General features: G+C 40.6%; 1 protein-coding gene across 1 annotated transcript in view; it reads right to left on the bottom strand.

Annotated features, from left to right (window-relative positions):
* fer1l4 (fer-1 like family member 4) overlaps positions 1 to 20,310 on the bottom strand; it is an 84,216-nt gene that overhangs the window by 42,472 nt on the left and 21,434 nt on the right. Inside the window, 12 exon segments of the mRNA XM_062986245.1 lie at positions 1,931 to 2,047; positions 2,138 to 2,225; positions 2,316 to 2,416; positions 3,574 to 3,694; positions 5,015 to 5,201; positions 7,136 to 7,244; positions 7,509 to 7,603; positions 10,394 to 10,681; positions 13,226 to 13,412; positions 16,014 to 16,197; positions 16,344 to 16,506; positions 16,789 to 16,873. Coding sequence (XP_062842315.1) covers positions 1,931 to 2,047; positions 2,138 to 2,225; positions 2,316 to 2,416; positions 3,574 to 3,694; positions 5,015 to 5,201; positions 7,136 to 7,244; positions 7,509 to 7,603; positions 10,394 to 10,681; positions 13,226 to 13,412; positions 16,014 to 16,197; positions 16,344 to 16,506; positions 16,789 to 16,873 — 1,725 coding nt within the window.

Below are 20,310 nucleotides of genomic sequence, written 5' to 3'. Positions count from 1 at the left end.
CATTCAAAAATCTTGACATTTTGATTGGATATTTATTTAATTACTTATTTTCACTCAAGATTTTATCCTGGTCACGGTCACTATGGCAAATTTACTGCCTGGCAGCTTAACTTTTCATCTCATTCTACAAAGTGTGAGGCAGAAACAGAGAACCTCCTTAATAACCAAAGAAATAAATGTTTAATGGCATATTGTGGGCCCAGTGAACCCTGAGTTTTGGTCAGTATTGCAAGAGAAGATACAGTGCATCCGGAAAGTATTCACAGCGCTTCACTTTTTCCACATTTTGTTATGTTACAGTCTTATTCCAAACCGGATTAAATTCATTTTTCCCTCAAAATTCTACACACACACACACACACACACACATGATGACAAAGTGAAAAAAGTTTGTTTGAAATTTTTGTAATTATATTAAAAATAAGTATGTCCATAAGTATTCACAGCCTTTGCCATGAGACTCAAAATTGAGCTCAGGTGCATCCTGTTTCCACTGATCATCCTTCAGATGTTCCTACAACTTCACTGGAGTCCATCTGTGGTAAATCCAGTTGATTGGACATGATTTGAAATTGCACACACCTGTTTATATAAGGTCTAATAGTAGACAATGCATGTCAGAGCACAAACCAAGCCATGAAGTCCAAGGAATTGTCTGTAGACCTCTGAGACAGGATTGTATCGAGGCATAGATCTGGGGAAGGGTACAGAAAAATTTCTGCAGCACTGAAGGTCCCAAAGAGCACAGTGGCCTCCATCATTCGTAAATGGAAGAAGTTTGGAACCACCAGGACTCTTCCTAGAGCTGACGCACGGCCAAACTGAGCGATCAGGGAAGACGGGCCTTGGCAAGGGAGGTGAGCAGGAACCCGAGGGTCACTTTGACAGAGCTCCAGCTCTGTTCTTGTGGAGATGAAGATCAACCATCCAGGCAGGACTCCACAAATCACGCCTTTTTGGTAGAGTGGCCAAACGGAAGCCACTCCTTAGTAAAAGGCACATGACAGCCCACTTGGCTGGCACCTGAAGGACTCTCAGACCATGAGAAACAAGATTCTCTGGTCTGATGAAACAAAAATTGAACTTTTTGGCCTGAATACCAAGCGTCACGTCTGGAGGAAACCAGGCACCGCTCATCACCTGGCTAATGCCATCCCTACAGTGAAGCGCTGTGAATACTCTCCAGATGCACTGTATATATTAGAAGGATAAAGTAGGTTCCATTTTGAGACTTAAATAGATGGAGTTTCAGTCATAAAAAGTGCACAACTGACTAGTAACCTTTTGCTGCCATGAATTGGGTTGCCTTGTCCTCCTTAAGCAAAACATTACTAAATATTAACACAAACGTCATATGCTATGGCTCTTATAGTCACCAGATCTCAGCAAATTTGAAAACCTACAGGATATGTTAATATCAATACAGCAATGGAGGTGGGGATTTTTGGACTTGTACAACATACATTGTCTCAAAGCAACTTTACAAAATCCAGGACCAACAGATACAAAAACCCCTGATGAGCAAGCTGAGGGCGACTGTGGCAAGAAAAAACTCCCTGAAAATTACAGGAAGAAACCTTGAGAGGAACCAGACTCAGCAGGGCCCATCCTGCTTGGGTGGCCTGGAGGATACTTTAAATAAGTAGGATTCACACAAATCCTACAAACACAGAATTAAATGAACTAAAAGTTATAACTGGCAATAAATAAATAAATAAATAAATAATAGAGTTGTTATTCGATCTAGTCTTCAATAAAGTTCGTTTGTTAGCTTGGGTGGCCTTTTACTAAGACACTTTATGTAACTCTTGTTTTAATTGGTGACGTCTGTAGATTTTATTGTAATTTCCTGAAATGTTAATAGAACGACAAATATATATTCTTTAATTCTAACTAAAAATTTTCAAACCCTCATTTTAATTTTAATCACCTCTTTAGCCAGAAAGCGTACTCTCTTTAGGATGTTCTTGACATCACCCAGTTTCTCTCGGACTGTACGCCTTGTCACTCTCCTCTGCACCCTTAGAGCCTGTTTGGCCAGAATGATCTACCAATACAACAGAAGTAAACATGAGTTTCTGTTCTTTTATACATAAATTATGTGTAATACAAAAATAGCGACACTAATTTATCTCACTATGTTTCTCTTCATGAAGACTGTGCGACATTTGTCCAGGTTGTTTGGCCGAGACGGACGTTTCCTGTCCATGTTTCCGCTAAACTGTCTGAGATTACAAAGAAGGGGCACATGTTTAATATGTATAATCAGTGTTAATGTCATTTAAAATATAAAAACTGTGAAGAATAGTGCTTACTTGCATGTGGAAACAAATTCAAACATAAGTTCCACCAAGCGCTGCTTAGCATTACTTCTTGGTCTTTTCAAAAGCATCTCTACTTCATCAATGCCAAATTCCTAAAAAAAAATTAATAATACACCGATCAGCAATAACATTAAAACCACCTCCTTGTTTCTACACTCACTGTCCATTTTATCAGCTCCACTTACCATATAGAAGCACTTTGTACTGTAGTACATCTGTTTCTCTACATACATTTTTAACCTGCTTTCACCCTGTTCTTCAATGGCCCCCACAGGACCACCACAGAGCAGGTATTATTTAGGTGGTGGATTATTCTCAGCACTGCAGTGACACTGACATGGTGGTGGTGTGTTAGTGTGTGTTGTGCTGGTATGAGTGGATCAGAGTTTTTTAAACACCTCACTGTCACTGCTGGACTAAGAATAGTCCACCAACCAAAAATATCCAGCCAACAGCGCCCCATGGGCAGCGTCTTGTGACCTCTGATGAAGGTCTAGAACAGAGGTCCCCAACCACCGGGCCGTGGACCGGTACCGGTCCGTAGTCATTTATTACCGGGCCGCACAGAAAGAATAAACAATTAGAGACTCTACATCAGCCATGAAAACGCTGCTTTTATTTCCAACACATGGGCGTTTATCGTCTCATATCACCCCCAGGTGGAAGCAACGTCTCATTGCAGCAAAAAAAAAAAGCTAATTTGTGAGCAGTATAGTTATTCTATTTTAAGTCCCTCCGCATCCGCCGGTCCGTGGAATTATATTTTATATGAAACCCGGTTGGGAAGTGCTGGTCTAGAAGAACAGCAAACAGCAGCAGTAGATGAGCGATCGTCTCTGACTTTACATCTACAAGGTGGACCAACTAGGTAGGAGGGTCTAATAGAGTGGACAGTGAGTGGACACAGTATTTAAAAACTCCAGCAGCGCTGTTGTGTCTCATCCACTCATACAGCACAACACACACTAACACACCACCACCATGTCAGTGTCACTGCAGGGCTGAGAATGATCCACCACCCAAATAATACCTGCTATGTGGTGGTCCTGGGAGAGTCCTGACCATTGAATGAATTCCTGAGTTTAACTGGCTTGGTGTTATACAGTGATGATCAAGTGTTCCCCTTATTGTAAGCAGTATATGTATAATTGACATAAACCAATGTAATAACAATGTAAACGTCCTATTTAGAACAAAGTTTAAAATATCCTAAATGCTATGAAAATGAGTAATGTCATAGTAAACATGCCAGTCTATCCGCCATCTTTGACAGCCAGTTGCAGCTCTGGTAACGGAAGGTGTGATCCTCAAAATAGTTCCACACATAGAGGCAGGGTTTCTCCCGGAGCAGAGGAATACAGCAGAAGGACCTGCAGAGGAAGAGTCAGTTTTTGTTAATGCAGTGTACTGTATCAGTAATTACATCATTTCAGTTAGTGGCACTAGGTCATTTATTGTCTGTTATACCACTGCTTTATCTTTTTTAGGGTCGTAGTGGGTCCAATTCACTGGACGAAATGTAGGAAACACCCTGAGCAGGTCAACAGTTCACCACAGGGCAAACACACTCGTACCTAGAGCAATTTTGGACCGTGGGAGAAAACCAAACTTCCCGGGGGAAACACGGAGAGAACATGCAAACCCCACACAGTAAGGACCCAGGACTTTGCTGTGAGGAGACAGTGCTACCCATGGAGCCACCGTGCCAAGGTTATATCAAACACAGTCTTGGACAATTTAGTATCTCTGGTTCACCTCACTTGCATGTCTTTGGACTGTGGGAGGACACCGGAGCACTCCACAAATAAAGGACTTGGACTGCCATACCTGGGGATCGAACCCAGGACCTTCTTGCTGTGAGGCGACAGTGACACCCACTTAGCCACCGTGCCGAAAACTGAGTAACCACAGCGCTAGCTACTCATTCTACCAATGCAATGTTTTGGAAAAAGTGATCAGAGGAAGCAGCAATTTAAAAGGAGAGGACCTGGCGCAGTGGGATATTCTACAAGCACACCAGCGCCGAGATTCTGAACCACTCGGTTCAAAACTCGGCGTTGCCACCGGTCGGATGGGCGCCATCTGGCGGGCATAATCGGCAGTGCCTGCAGCAGATACTAATTGGCCACCGTATCTGCGGGGGGGACCAGACTATGTGAAGGTGGGTGGATCTTCATACAACTGTGTAAGGACCCTGATTGGCGGAAGAGACGCCAAGAGGAGGGAGGAAAAATTGGAGAAAAATGCATTAAAAAGGAGACGACCAGCCTCTCTATGGCTGACAAAGCCCATGTCCTGGGTAGATTCATCTGTGGGGCTCTGTTTAACAGAGTGCCATCCAGGGTGGCTACTCTGTGATTGCAAAGCATGCTGGCTGAATTAAAATATACTGCCTTTGCAGGTGTTACTGAGGCACAGACACTATACAAATACAAAGCTAATGAGCTGGTATTTAAAGGGCTCTCTCAGTTACAGCACATTATAGCTGATAAGATGCAGATACTGTCTAATTAAAAAGAATGGCCCCTGCTGGCAAAAAGGTAGCAGGTCAGATTTCCTTGGCGGGTGGACCTGTTACAAACTAGAACATTCTAAAGACAATAGAGACTGTTTGGCCGAGCTTTTTTTTTCCCTTGAGAGACAAGGGAGGTTGTAGAAGATGTTTCTTAATTTGATTAAGCTGGTATTACCCATTGTATTCTGTAGGCTGGGCTCTTCTGGGTGCTGTAAGGGATTTGTCCCTAGAACCCGGCACAGACAACTCCTCCCTCTCAAGCTCATCATCTGATTCTAACAACGGCTGCTTGTCCTCCATTCCGTCTCCCTGACCATTCTTCTCGCTCTTCACTATCACATCAGTTGTTTTCCCATAGTTCCCTTTAAAAAAAGCATAAAAGAGAAAAGCATTTAATAATATATAGTGCATATAATGTAAATTTCTGCACTGTTTGTTTTAATTTTTACAAATTATTTGTACTTCTCATATATCACGAAATAATTATGCAGGTCGTATATTTAGCAAATTGACCACTTGTGTGTCACTCACTCACTCACTTTCTTTAACCGCTTATCCAATTAGGGTCGCGGGGGGTGCTGGAGCCTATCCCAGCTTTTCAATAGGCGCAAGGCACACAGTAAAACCCTGGACGGGGCGCCAGTCTATCGCAGGGCAGACACACATACACACACCCATTCAGTGTCTGCAATTAATCTGACTGCATGTTTTTTTTGGGACGGTGGGAGGAAACCGGAGCTCCCGGAGGAAACCCACAAAGGCAAGGGGAGAACATGCAAACCCCACACAGAAAGGACCCGGACCGCCCCGCCTGGGGATCGATCCCAGGACCTTCTTGCCGTGAGGCGACAGTGCTACCCACTGAGCCACCGTGCCACCGTGCCACCCCACTTGTGTGTTTGTTATAATGAAATGATTATCTTTTACACCACTCCTGCTTTTTAAAAATAAACAGGGTTTTAAAACCCTTACAAGACACACAATAGGAGAACCTTAATCCCCCCTTCTATTCAAAGTCAATTTGTATCCCAAAATCCTAGTTGTTGCAAACAGTGATGGGCAGCAGCGTCACTTTGAGTAGTGAAAGTATACATTTCTAATTATTAATGTCAAAAGTAGCAACCCAGTAGTCAGCTAGCACTGATAAACGCTCCAACACTTTGGAGTCCAGAACCAAGATTTGCCCTAAAACAGATGTAATTTACCAAGCAAGTGTTTGTTAGTCAGTCAACCAATAGAATTTGCCATTTATTTTTATATTGACTGGCTTTTTCATACATTTACATAAGCTCAATAGTATCCAGTGTTTTAATTGATAGAAAGACATAAATGATATTTCTCCCACCTAGTTACCTATGTCCATGGAACTTCTCAAACCCCCAGCCATAGGCGGATTTAGGATTAACAAGAATTAAACTTGCAATCTAATGACTGAGGTGATTGCATTTCGTTTAGGCCATTTAAGATTCCCAGACAACTGATTTAAAATCTTGCAAGCATTTAAAACAGGGGTGTCAAACTCATTTTCACCGAGAGCCACATCTGCATTATGGTGGCCCTCAACGGGCCGATTGTAACGTATCCTTCTGTGATTGCAGTCTGCCTTTTAAGTCTTGGACAATTTGTTGTTTTTCTTGGAGGCTAAATTCAGTGTTTGGTGTCAAAGTACCAATTTTATACTTTATATTTATAATGTATATCTACATTTATATTGTACTCCTTTACCACAGACACGGCCTTATAACACAATAGACGTACCATTTTTCTTCCTGAAGCACGAACTTGTACTCACTTTATTATCTTTCATTAAATTCTCTTCCTTCTGCTTAAGTTTTCTCTTCTTGTACATTTTGGGATTATTTGTAAATATCTCTCAACATCATTTGTTGGAAAACCGCCTCAGTTAAACGCTGATGTGAAAACACTGCCATCTAGTGGCGGGATGCTGTCACTTTGCGTGTCACAAAATCGGCATGCATTGTGGGAGATAAACCACATAAAATGACGTGGCGGGACGTATTCGAGTTTGACACGTGGTTTAAAACATTTATCGAACAGACATTTTTTGTTCTTTAGTACTAATGTGACCAGGCAGTTATAAAGAACATTTTACTGATAGTTGTACCATGTATGACCTGTATGTGACAAATAAACTTTGATTTGATTTGACATTTTATCTGTGACTCACAAACCAATAAACTCATTTAATGTCTAATAAAATGGGTGAATTCATTCAAATGTCTTTTTCAAATATCATACATATTGAAATGTACAGTACAAAACATATAAGACATACCAATAGACAGCTCAAAGGTAACAGACTTGGACCCAATGGATGGATCGATCATGGTAACCTCAAAAAATGATGCAAACAGCAAGAATTCCTCTTTATCCCCTGCAAAGTTCTGCAAAACAATCAACAATAAGCACATTATCTGTATTGGGAAACACTACGTGGTCACAATATGTGGGCAGCTTTAATTTGTGGGTTTAGCTACTTTGCCACATCCATTGGCAATACCCATGCAACATAAAAAGACAAACACTGACAAAATAGAAAGTAGTCAAGAACTGTAATAGGATGCCACTACACTTAAAGCTAGTTTAAAAGAAACATGTTTGCTAAGTTTGGTGTGGAGGAAAAGGTTTATATCAGACATGGTCATAACCTCAGGTAGTGGATGAATCTCCTCTACTTCAACAGTGACAGCTTCAGGAACCTCAGATGCAGTGTCTTCAGACTCCTCAGCACGACCCTTTTGCTCTTGGGCATCTGATTAACACAACAATCAGACATCATGATGTAAAAAGGTTTTCCTTTTCTAATTTCTTCTATTTTTGAATATTTTTCACACTTACATGTTGTTTTATTACTCTTATGATTTCATGTATCAATGGAAAAAAAGCTGTTCAGTTCTACCTGACCCCATGTGGAAAAGTTATTTCTCCTTAACATCTAACCAAATTAAATTAATAACTGGGTTCAGTTTCACTAGCCACACCCAGACATGATTACTGCCAGACCTCTTTAATTTAAACATCACTTAAATAAAAACAGTCTGGCAATTTGAAGTAGGCTAGAAGGACTCAGAAATTCAGGAGTACTGAAGGACTCAGTCATTGACATCTATCAGTCTGGAAAAAGTTGCAAGCCATTGCTAATGCTCTAAGACTTCAGCAAATCACAGTGGGTAGGCAAGCCTACCAAAAGTTCACTAAAAACATATCAACAACTAATTCAGGACATCACAAAAAAACACTAAAGAAATCTAAAGAACTGCAGGCCTTTCTTGCAAGGTCTCGCATTTGCCAGCATCTACGTGATCCCCAAGACTTTTGGGATACTATCCTGGGAACTGATGTGTCAAATGTGGAAGACATAGGTCCTTTTACATCTGACATGAAGCTAACACCACATTCTACCATAAAAACATCATACCAATGTACCATTATTGATGGAACCATAAATTATGTTCGTAATATTGTCATATAGAGCATTTGTTTGCAGAAAATGACAGTTGCCAAAATACTACAGCTGGGCGGTTCCTGAATCACCTGGGTTAATTATTCGAATTTTCGTACTGAATCAGGAATCACGAGTCCGAGGTCTCAATTACCCCGGATCCTATGAGTCCTCTGACTGGCTGGCTGCTGCTAAGTACACAAGGCGAGTGAGCAGACTCACCAGAGACATCGCTATTCTTCTTCTTATTATTATTATTATTATAATGATTATTATTATCAGTAGTAGTGATATAGATTAGTAATGCAGCTTATTTTCTTGTAAGCAAAACAACAACAAAATATAGTTATATTATTAATAAAATGCAAATTCTTACAGGCTACTTTAGGACTGTACCACTTAAGGAATATCATAGCCCTTCCCCATGGTAATTTATTGACTGTTTGTTTTGGTGCCACTGTGGCTGCCTGACTGGGTCAAGTTACCATGGCAATTTGTTGTTGACCATTAATCCATATATATACCCATCTGATTGGTAGGTGAGTACACCCCCTCTCCTCCCCCTCCTTGTCCCTTTCCCCCCATGATCAAGATTCCACTTAGAAAAAAGTGTCAACTTGTCACTGACGAGAAGTGTGAAGTGCCAAGAAAATTAAGAGAGAAGGATTTATTTACAGAAGATGAGTGCACGGAAGACGAGTGACATTTGTATGCACTTTCATGCAGTAAATCAATTGCAATCAAGATATCAGTACAAGTGACTCAAGTGAACCGGATCACATTACTGAGTGACTCAGATTAACCCGAGTCCATAAAATGAACCGAATTTACCACCACTACAAAATACATAGTGTTTTTAGAGCTTAAATAATGCAAAGAAAACAGAAAAAATTATATTAATTTAAAGAACACAATAGTAATGTTCAGAAATCAATATTTGGTGGAATAATCCAGATTTTTTATCACAGCTTCCATGCATCTTGGCATGCTTTCCACCAGTCTGTCACATGACTGTTGTGCCACTCCTGGTACAAATTTTCAAACATACTGCATGGCTATGTTTGAAGGCCTTTGACTATCCATCTTCCTTTTGATCACATTCCAAATGTTTTAATTTGGGTTTAGGGCCCAAGATTGGGTTGGCCATATGGTCCTCGATCCACGTCTTGATTGACTTGGCTTCATGCATCCTTTAAAAAGACCAATATGCCCGATTTTAGCCTTGCTGAAGCACCCAGAGATCATTACCAAATTATAAAGTGAGTGTGAAAAACTGCTTCATGGTCCAGTTCTGATGCTCACATGCCTACTGCAGCCTCTTTCAGCGGTGGACTGATTCCTGTTTCAGGTCAACCTGTTTCAGCATGGGCACTCTGACCATTCTGCAGCAATACAGCCCCATACAAGTACTATGTGTTCTGACAACGTCTATCATAACCAGCATTAAATCCTCCAGCAATTTGTGCTACAGTTGTTGTCATATATAAATATACAAGTGTCAGTTGTTTGGAAGCTGGGGTCAGAGGGCAGGGTAAGCTATTGTGCAGTGCCCCTGGAGCTGAGAGGATTAATGACTTTGCTCAAGGGCCCAACAGTGGCTGCCTGGCAGAGCTGGGATTCGAACTCTCAACCTTTCAATTGACTTCCAAAGCTCTACCCACTAAGCTACCACTGGCCCTTATACATGCACGTCAATCAGCATTAGGCAACCATGATTGTCTAGCCATTACAATTTGGGCTTTGTCAAAGTCACTGGGATCCTCACAATTGGCAATTTTCCTGGCTTCCAACACGTCGGCCTTTAGGATTTAGGTCCTGCCTAATATATCCCACCCAGTGACAGGTGTCATTATAATAAGATATTATTTACTTCACCTGTCAGTGATTTCACTGTTATGGCTAATCGGTATATCTAGTAGAAAGAATTGTAATACTGTTTAATGAAATGTGTCTGGAATTTTGAAAATCCAAACAAATACAGATTCATCTTGTCCTTCTAAAGTCGTGTTCCTTTATGCTAATGCACAATGAGAGTCTTTCAAAATGAATAGGCAACATGATTGACAGGTAAATATACTTCTCACAAAGCACTTTAATTTCCTTTACCTTCATTATTATTCTTTTCCTTAGATTTCTTGCTTTTGCGCTTTAGCTTGAGTTTGCTTATGGCGTTTTTGACGTTGGCAGTAGCCTTGCTCTCCACCACAGCAGCGGTGGGGGACATGTAGACCTCCACAGACAGAGACAACAGCACCCTGCCTCTGTAAAAGATGCCCTCGCTTAGGCCTTCATTCAGGTCCCGGTGAATGTCACGCAGTGTGGAGTTCTGAGGCGATCCGTACAGGTTGACCCACGATGGTCCAAATGTGGGATTGAATCCTGTCACACAGACAAAACAAAGTTAGCAAGAATGAAAAGAAAGTAAGCTTTTTATAACTTCCTGACACAACACTTTGGGTTTATCAGGACTTGGGACATCCTATTCCAAAAACATGGACTTTAGTAATAAGTTGACCATGCAATCCAACTGCTAAAACAACCCCCACCATTGGAGTTCCTTCACACCATGTCAAATTCATCAAACCATGTCATTATGAACCTAACTTTGTACATGAAAAAATGACTTCCCCAAACTGTTGTCACAAAGTTTCAAGAATATAATTTATCTTATATGATTTTATTTAATATTTAGCAATAGATGTGGCAGAAGCAGCTCAACTTAATAATTAGGAGGAGGTGTCCAAATACTTTTAGCTATATGTATACCTATCAGCCATAACATTAAAACCACCTCCTTGTTTCTACAAACATTGTCCAGTTTATCAGCTTCACTTACCATATAGAAGCACTTTATAGTTCAACAGTTACTGACTGTAGTCCATCTGTTTCTCTGCATGCTTTGTTTGCCCCCTTTTATTCTGTTCTTTAATGGTCAGGACCCCCAGAGGACCACCACAGAGCAGGTATTATTTGGGTGGTGGGTCATTCTCAGCACTGCAGTGACACTGACATGGTGGTGGTGTGTTAGTGTGTGTTGTGCTGGTATGAGTGGATCAGACACAGCAGTGCTGATGGAGGTTTTAAACACCTCACTGTCACTGCTGGACTGAGAATAGTCCACCAACCAAAAATATATCCAGCCAACAGCGCCCCGTGGGCAGCGTCCTGTGACCACTGATGAAGGTCTAGAAGATGACCAACTCAACCAGAAGCAATAGATGAGCGATCGTCTCTGACTTTACATCTTCAAGGTGGAGCAACTTGGTAGGAGTGTCTAATAGAGTGGACAGTGAGTTGACACAGTATTTAAAAACTCCAGCAGCGCTGCTGTGTCTGATCCACTCATACCAGCACAACACACACTAACACACCACCACCATGTCAGTGTCACTGCAGTACTGAGAATGATCCACCACCTAAATAATACCTGCTCTGTGGTGGTCCTGTGGGGGTCCTGACCATTGAACAGGGTGAAAGCAGGCTAAAGAAGTATGTAGAAAAATAGATGGACTACAGTCAGTAATTGAGTAATTGAGCTGATAAAATGGACAGTCAGTGTAGAAACAAGGAGGTGGTTTTAATGTTATGGCTGATCAGTGTATACCTTCAAGTATAATATCCAGACTAGGGGTACAAAAAATCTACCCTTGAGTGCACCATCTCAGCAAAAAGAAAGGTACATATTAATACCATTATAGAGTGTAGTAGCCACCACAAAAAAAATGTTTTTCAATCAATGTCCATTTAGGTTATATAACCCTGAAGTCTTATTTATGATGTTTTTTACTACCTAGACTTCCTGATGGGAAGGCTGTCTAAATGTTGAGAGTTCCACAGACATATTGATTGAAACAAAAACACACCAACTATCTTACTGGCTGAGCTTAGTTTAATGACTCAACACCGTACTGATCTCCAGCCTTTCCTTAAATAGCCCCAGAATCAGGTACAGCACAATAGCGCTCCAGTTCCTGGGGTTTGTAGTTCGTTTCACAGCAGGAAGCATAAATTTACCTGTAGCAGTATTAGGAAAGAGCAGGTGCTACGCCCAACTCTTACTGAAAACTTGTGGTGCATGTATGAAGCAGCTCAAGTGATATATTATGCACAAAGAAGAAGTATAAGAATGATAGAACCACAAAAACTGGTGTCTTTAGCTCCCAAATGGTTACAGAACAAAAAACAGGAGTTGATTACTGGAAAGCTTGTCTTTGTGCTGTTTTTAATTAACAAAGGTTCAAAAAAACGTGTAGACTTTTGTGTATTCAAAATTATAATTGTGCTGATCAGAGAAGAATAGTTCCATATCAGGGATTTTCCAAAGATTGTTAGCCTTGGATATAGTTGGAGTACTAACAACTTTTAGGTCACTTTTAAACAATCTCTACTAGTCTTTACTCTATAGTCAAGTCGGCATCAGTTTTTTACACCAGCTATCAGTGGATTCTCACTAAGAGACAGAGAGTCACACTTTTCCTTTTATGTGCCAACACTGCTAGTGCTGGTGCCTCTACCAGACAGTGAACATAAAAGGAATAAGAAGAAACCCTATCTAGGTTTTTCTACCCTAGAAAGAGTCAACTCTATCCAATAGAGTGTTGTAAACATCTAGTACAATGTTTCTTGAAATTTGTGACTATTGTAACTCATTTTAATCGTTTTCAAAACCGGGCATCCAATTGACAGACACACATTTTCTCTATGAGAATTTAATTAATAAATAAATATAATTATTAATGTTAATTGAGTATTAAGTGCATGATTACCCCTGTATTGAGAAGTACTATATATAAGCTAAAATAGTCTTAAGACCAAGATCAAATAATTAAACAAGTGGAACTATTGGTTGCTTGTTTTTGGTTGGTATAAAAACCTAGAGCCACTCAAGTCCCAAGTTACAGCATATACACCTTTGTACTGTACCATTTCTGTTGGGGTTAGAAATCTGCTGGAGGTCGAGAAAGTGTGTGGCTACAGCCACATCGCCGATGTTGGCATCGTCAAGGATCTTAACTTTGATTCTTCGAGCGAGGGGAGGAAATTGCTCAATAAATGAGATCTGCTCATTCCACTCCGGTGCGTTAGTGTTGCTCACCACTGACGTCTCTCCCTGAAAACAACATCATGTAATTAATCCAGTTGTAATCACTGATTTGAAAGAAATGGCTGATTATTCAGAATAAAATAATTATGTGTGAGAGGAAACACTTTATAAATGTTTACACACCAAAATGTTTGTACAGCATTAAACTACTGGTTTAGTAGGTACAGGGTGAGTTTCTGATATTGGCTTGGGAATACAGCTACATTACTTAATGTTTTGAACACTGTATTTACTGTTAGCAAATGAGACTTACAAAGCTGTTTAAACATTCGCACCACAGCCCAGTTAACAAACAGACCTGCTGCCAGGGTGTGTGTGCATAAGCATGAGATCACTATAAGAGGAATGATCAGCTGGTGTGTATATACATGTATTTTATACAGAATTTGAATGTAAAATTCTCAGCTGAGCTTTATGCTAAAAAAAAGACTTTTAGAGAATTTGACTAGTAGCATAATGTAAACTATCCCTAAATAGGTTATGTAAAATCATTAAAAGTGTATGTAATATGAATTGTAATCATTTTAGCTAAACTGTATTCACTAAAAAAATCAGTGTTTATAACTTCTCAATAATAATGAAGCTGGGTTAGGCAAAATGGGATTCATGAGCTGTAGAAAACAAGATCACCACTGCTAATATATATATATATATATATATATATATATATATATATATATATATACACTCTACACTCACTGTCCATTTTATCAGCTCCACTTACCATGTAGAAGCACTATGTAGTTCTACAATTACTGACTGTAGTCCATCTGTGTCTCTGCATGCTTTGTTATCCCCCTTTCATTCTGTTCTTTAATGGTCAGGACCCCCACAGGACCACCACAGAGCAGGTATTATTTAGATGATGGATCATTCTCAGCACTGCAGTGACACTGACATGATGGTGGTGTGTTAGTGTGTCTTGTGCTGGTATGAGTGGATCAGACACAGTTTAAGTTTTTAAACATCTCACTGTCACTGCTTGACTGAGAATAGTCCACCAACCAAAAATATCCAGCCAACAGCGCCCTGTGGGCAGCGTCCTGTGACCACTGATGAAGGTCTAGAAGATGACCAACTCAAACAGCAGCAATAGATGAGCGATCGTCTCTGACTTTACGTCTACAAGGTGGACCAACTAGGTAGGAGTGTCTAATAGAGTGGACAGTGAGTGGACATGGTATTTAAAAACTCCAGCACCGCTGCTGTGTCTGATCCACTCATACCAGCACAACACACACTAACACACCACCACCATGTCATTGTCACTACATTGCTGAGAATGATCCAACACCCAAATAATACCTGCTCTGTGGTGGTCCTGACCATTGAAGAACAGGGTGAAAGCAGGCTAAAAAAGTATGTAGAAAAATAGATGTAAGTCAATAATTGTAGAACTTCAAAGTGCTTCTATATGGTAAGTGGAGCTGATAAAATGGACAGTAAGTGTGGAAACAAGGGAGTGGTTTTAATGTTATGGCCAATCAGTGTACATAGATAATTCTGTTCCTCAAATTAATAAAACTGTACTCTAAAAAGGTTTTTTTTTTTCTGTTCTGTGCTATAATGTTTTGTTTTGTAATTAAAGTTTAGTTTAATTATTTTAAATCATTTACTGGAATAAATATGAATTCCATGATACAATCAGAAAGGGACAAATACTTTGTACAGTGGCACCTTAAAACTTAACATCAGTTGGTTTTGGGAGTGGCGTCAAGTTTAAAACGTGTTGAGTTTCAAAGTATGTTAATGTGTTCCATGGTCCTGTAAAACTGCATATATTTTAGACTAATGTAAAATAATGGGGTTGTTTTTGACACTTATACACTGAAAATAACACAAATATAATATAAAGAACTCTGAAATACAATTGAAAACAATTAAAAATCAATATAAAATACAATAAAACCTGCACTTTATCTTTTCTTCTTTATTGTTTTCTTATGCTTCTTAATCATTAAGATGCTTGATCTTGGAATACCGTATTCTGTTCAGTAAAGGCGCATTCACATAAGAAGCAGCAAAATCGCTTTTGTGCTGGCTGTGTCGTTATTTCCTATTGGTGTGGTGGTGCACAAACCTTAACGTGACTTATTGTACTATAACGAGCGAGAAATTTCATTAGTGGAGAGAACGTATGAGCAGTAATAATTAAGAGAGGTTTAGTGTTTCTGTGTTGTTCTTTTAATACATTAAGTCACATTAAGCTTTTTTTAACGATAAACGTTTTAGACTCTCATGGAAAAGCTGATTCTTACAATTTCTCAGCACCTCGAGCTATAACACAAGTTTAAAAGTGAAACAGTGAGGAAAATCCAGCTAAACACAGATACGTGTGGACGCTTTCAGAGTGAATTTGACGGTTATTCCACACAAATGCAGATTCGTCTCATAGTCGCACTTTGATGACGTCTTGTACTGCACTGTGCAGCGGTCACACACACGTTGAGTTTAAGGGTACATATTTCTCAACAAAGGCCATCGAGTTTCAAAGATTTGGAGTTTAGGGGACGTCGAGTTACAAGGTACAACTGTATATTACTTTAGATTGGTAAATAGCCAATCTTAATAAAGAATGCCTTATAAAGAAATTTGAAAATAAAGCACCTGCTGTCCAGCAAATGTGACCTGCACATAGGGATCAATGAAGACCTTCTTGTCACCCATTATTTTGGAGAAGCTGCCCAGAAATCCTGCATTCATGGTGGGCAGGCCCTCCGCCCTGTAAACTTTCAGCAGGAACTTGGCCCATGGCCGTTCCACTGGCATCCTCTTAGGAAGCAGCAAGTTTCTGTTAAAAAATGCAGAATAATGTAAAAACAATTTAAAGCTATTATAAAATCAGCAGAACATATTAAACTGTCTGCAGTTTTATTGTAATTGGTAAATAAAGATGATCTACAGAGGTAATTAGTGAGTAAATTAGCACTCTCTTACTTCTCAATGTCATCGTTCTGGCTGGTGGCGGGGGGCAGACTGGCCATGCCCATAGGGTCACCCTTCATTATCACACTCAGAGTGCACTTCACATAGCCCTTTACCCCTGAACGTGTGTCCTTCGAGTCTGTAAGTGGTGCCCATTTCTGATAGAAACGATGCTCTGCAGAAAGGAACCACATATTTGCTTGATGGATTTCATAATTACAGTTAACGTTCCAGCTCTATAAAGTACTGTAATTATCCGAACACTTGGAACATAAAAAGGTAATTACCATCATTAGGACAGGCAACACACCATTATTTCTGCCCAAATTTGAACATTTTGTGTTCAGAAAAGAACAGACTAAGAGAAGTGCCTGTCCATTCTTTAAAATGTTTTAAAATAAAACACAGTTTTAACATTTAGTTATTTGTTAAAATATGACATTGTTAAAATGGGTACCTGACTGCTGGTAGACTGTGCTGATGTCTATCTTGAAGGAGCCGATATGGGTCATTAGAAATGCTAGTACTTTTTTGTGAACAACCTAAAATTTTAAACATATCAACTACATGAGTTTTTAAAGACAACTAAATTTTAGTACATCTATTCAAACTATACACCGATCAGGCATAACATGATGACCACCTTCCTAATATTGTATTGGTCCCCCTTTTGCTGCCAAAACAGCCCTGACCCGTCGAGGCATGGACCCCACTAGAGCCCTGAAGGTGTGCTGTGGTATCTGGCACCAAGATGTTAGCAGCAGATCCTTTAACTACTGTAATTGTGAGGTGGGGTCTCCATAGACCAGACTTGTTGTCCAGCACATCCCACAGATGCTCGATTGGATTGAGATCTGGGGAATTTGAAGGCCAAGTCAACACCTCAAACTCGTTGTTGTGCTCCTCAAACCGTTCCTGAACCATTTTTGCTTTGTGGCAGGGTGCATTATCCTGCTGAAAGAGGCCATGGTGATCAGGGAATATCGTTTCCATGAGAGGGTGTACATGGTCTGCAACAATGCTTAGATAGGTGGTACGTGTCAAAGTATCATTCACATGGATGGCAGGAACCAAGGTTTCCCAGCAGAACATTGCCCAAAGCATCACACTGCCTCTGCTGTTTGCCTTCTTCCCATTGTGCATCCTGGTGCCATGTGTTCCCCAGGTAAGCGACGCACACGCTCCCGGTCATCCACGTGATGTAAAAGAAAACCTGATTCATCAGACCAGGCCACTTTCTTCTATTGCTCCTTGGTCCAGTTCCGATGCTCACATGCGCATTGTTGGTGCTTTCGGGGATGGACAAGGGTCAGCATGGGCACCCTGACTGGTCTGCGGCTATGCAGCCCCATATGCAACAAACTGCAATGCACTGTGTATTGTGACACCTTCCTATCAGAACCAGCATTAACTTCTTCAGCATTTTGAGCTACAGTAGCTCGTCTGTTGAATCAAACCACACGAGCCAGCCTTCGCTCCCCACGTGCATCAATGAGCCTTGGCCGCCCATGACCCTGTTGCCGGTTTACCACTGGACTGGACTTTATCCTTGGGCCACTTTTGATAGATAGTGACCACTGCAGACCAGGAACACCCCACAAGAGCTGCAGTTTTGGAGATGCTCTGATCCAGTCGTCTAGCCATCACAATTTGTCCCTTGTCAAACTCGCTCAAATCCTTACGCTTGCCCATTTTTCCTGCTTCTAACATCAACTTTGAGGGTAAAATGTTCACTTGCTGCCTAATATTTCCCACCTACTAACAGGTGCCGTGATGAAGAGATAATCAGTGTTATTCACTTCACCTGTCACTGTGGTCATAATGTTATGCTTAATCAAATCACTCTAAAGCTTCAGATCACAGACTGATGTTTAGACATTATTTTCAATCAGTTTTTTCAATCAAGAGCAGATGTTATGGTTCCATTAATAATGGAAAGTTGCCCAGGACCTGAAGCAACAAAGCATTCCAACATAATCAATCTATCACCACCATTTTGCTGGTGGTACGTAGTCTTACACTAACAAAGCATAACATTATGACCACTGATAGGTGAAGCGAATAACACTGATTATCTCTTCATCACGACACCTGTTAGTGTGTGGGATATATTAGGCAGCAAGTGAACATTTTATCCTCAAAAAATGACAAGGGCCAAATTGTGATGACTAGACGGCTGGGTCGTTCCCGGTGGGGTGTTCCCGGTCTGCAGTGGTCAGTATCTATCAAAAGTGGTTCAAGGAAGAAACAGTGGTAAACCGGCGACAGGGTCATGGGCGGCCAAGGCTCATTGATGCACGTGGGGAGCGATGTGGAGATCCAACAGACGAGCTACTGTAGCTCAAATTGCTGAAGAAGTTAATGCTTTTTCTGATGGAAAGGTGTCAGAATATACAGTGCATCGCAGCAAAAGGGGGACCAACACAATATTAGGAAGGTGGTCATAATGTTATGCCTAATCGGTGTATGGTTAAACTTTGTGTTAGATTAATGCCAGAAGCAACAGGATCCGTGTCTTCCGAAAAGCTGTACCGTCATCTGGTCAGTCCATAAAAAATGTTTTTCATCAAAACGTTTTTGGTACATTTGATATGAGCCTTTATGTTCCTCTTTGTTAGGAATGGTTTTCGCCTTGCAACCCTCTCTTGGGTAGAGCTTATGATCAGTTTCTTTGTAATAGTTCATAGTATCATGTATCATGAACACTGACTTTTTCCAAGGCAAGTGATGTCTGCAGTTTCTTAGATATTTGTTAATATGACTTGGATGAGTCCTTAGTGTATAATTTTGGAGAGCTGGCCACTTCTGTAAAGATTCAGCACTGTTACACAAGTTTGTTTCATTTGGGGACAATGGCTCTCATGGCCGTTATTATTGGTTCAATGCAGTCCCTGAGCCTTAGAAGGGCTTAGAACCCTTTTCAGATGAACATATTTCTTTCTTTTCTTTCTTTTCCTTTTTCTTCGGGACTACACACCAATCAGGCATAACATTATGACCACCTTCCTAATGTTGTATTGGTCCCCTTTTGTTGCCAAAACACTCCACTAGACCCCTGAAGGTGTTCTGTGGTATCTGGCACCAAGATATTAGCAGCAGATCCTTTAACTCATGTAAGGTGTGCTGTGGTGGCCTCCATGGATCAGACTTGTTTGTCCAGCACATCCCACAGATGCTCGATTGGATTGAGATCTGGGGAATTTGTGGGCCAAGTCAACACCTCAAACTCATTGATGTGCTCCTTAAACCGTTCCTGAACCATTTTTGCTTTGTGGCAGGGCGCATTATCCTGCTGAAAGAGGCCATAGCCATCAGGGAATGCCGTTTCCATGAAAGGGTGTACATGGTCTGCAACAATGCTTAGGTAGGTGGTACGTGTCAAAGTAACATCCACATGGATAGAAGGACCCAAGGTTTCCCAGCAGAACATTGCCCAAAGCATCACAACTGCCTCCGCCGGCTTGCTCTCTTCTTGTCGCTTCTTGACATTTACCACTGTTTCTTCCTTAGACCACTTTTGATAGATACTGACCACTGCAGATTTAAGTGATGTATAGATAGCTGGAATACTATTGGAATACTATTACTATAAATTAGCAAGCCTTGGTATGGTGAGTGTATTTAAACCCAATTTTCCATCATCATCATATGCTTTCACATCATCATCACATGAAAATCTTCTTCCCCTAAAGCTTCTTTGAGCATCCAAAAAGGTGCAAATCAGATGGCACTAAATCCGGACTACAAGCTCTCTCTCAGTCTCTCATACACGACCAATTACTACTCCTATAAAAGTGTGGAAACTTTTTGAAGATCCCTCATGTTATGTGTTATAAAAAGTAAAATTTGATGCCAGCAACACACTCAAAAAAGATGGGACAGCAGCATGTGGTAGTAGCACATGCAGACAGAGGTTTCCAGCCTTGACCTACATGTACTGAGATTGTTTGGAATTCCCTAAATCTTTTTACAATATTGT

Source organism: Trichomycterus rosablanca, chromosome 24 (assembly GCF_030014385.1).
Source record: "Trichomycterus rosablanca isolate fTriRos1 chromosome 24, fTriRos1.hap1, whole genome shotgun sequence".
NCBI classification, from domain to species: domain Eukaryota; kingdom Metazoa; phylum Chordata; class Actinopteri; order Siluriformes; family Trichomycteridae; genus Trichomycterus; species Trichomycterus rosablanca.
Note: the sequence above shows the minus strand (reverse complement) of the source record. Positions and strands in the feature narration are given on the sequence as shown.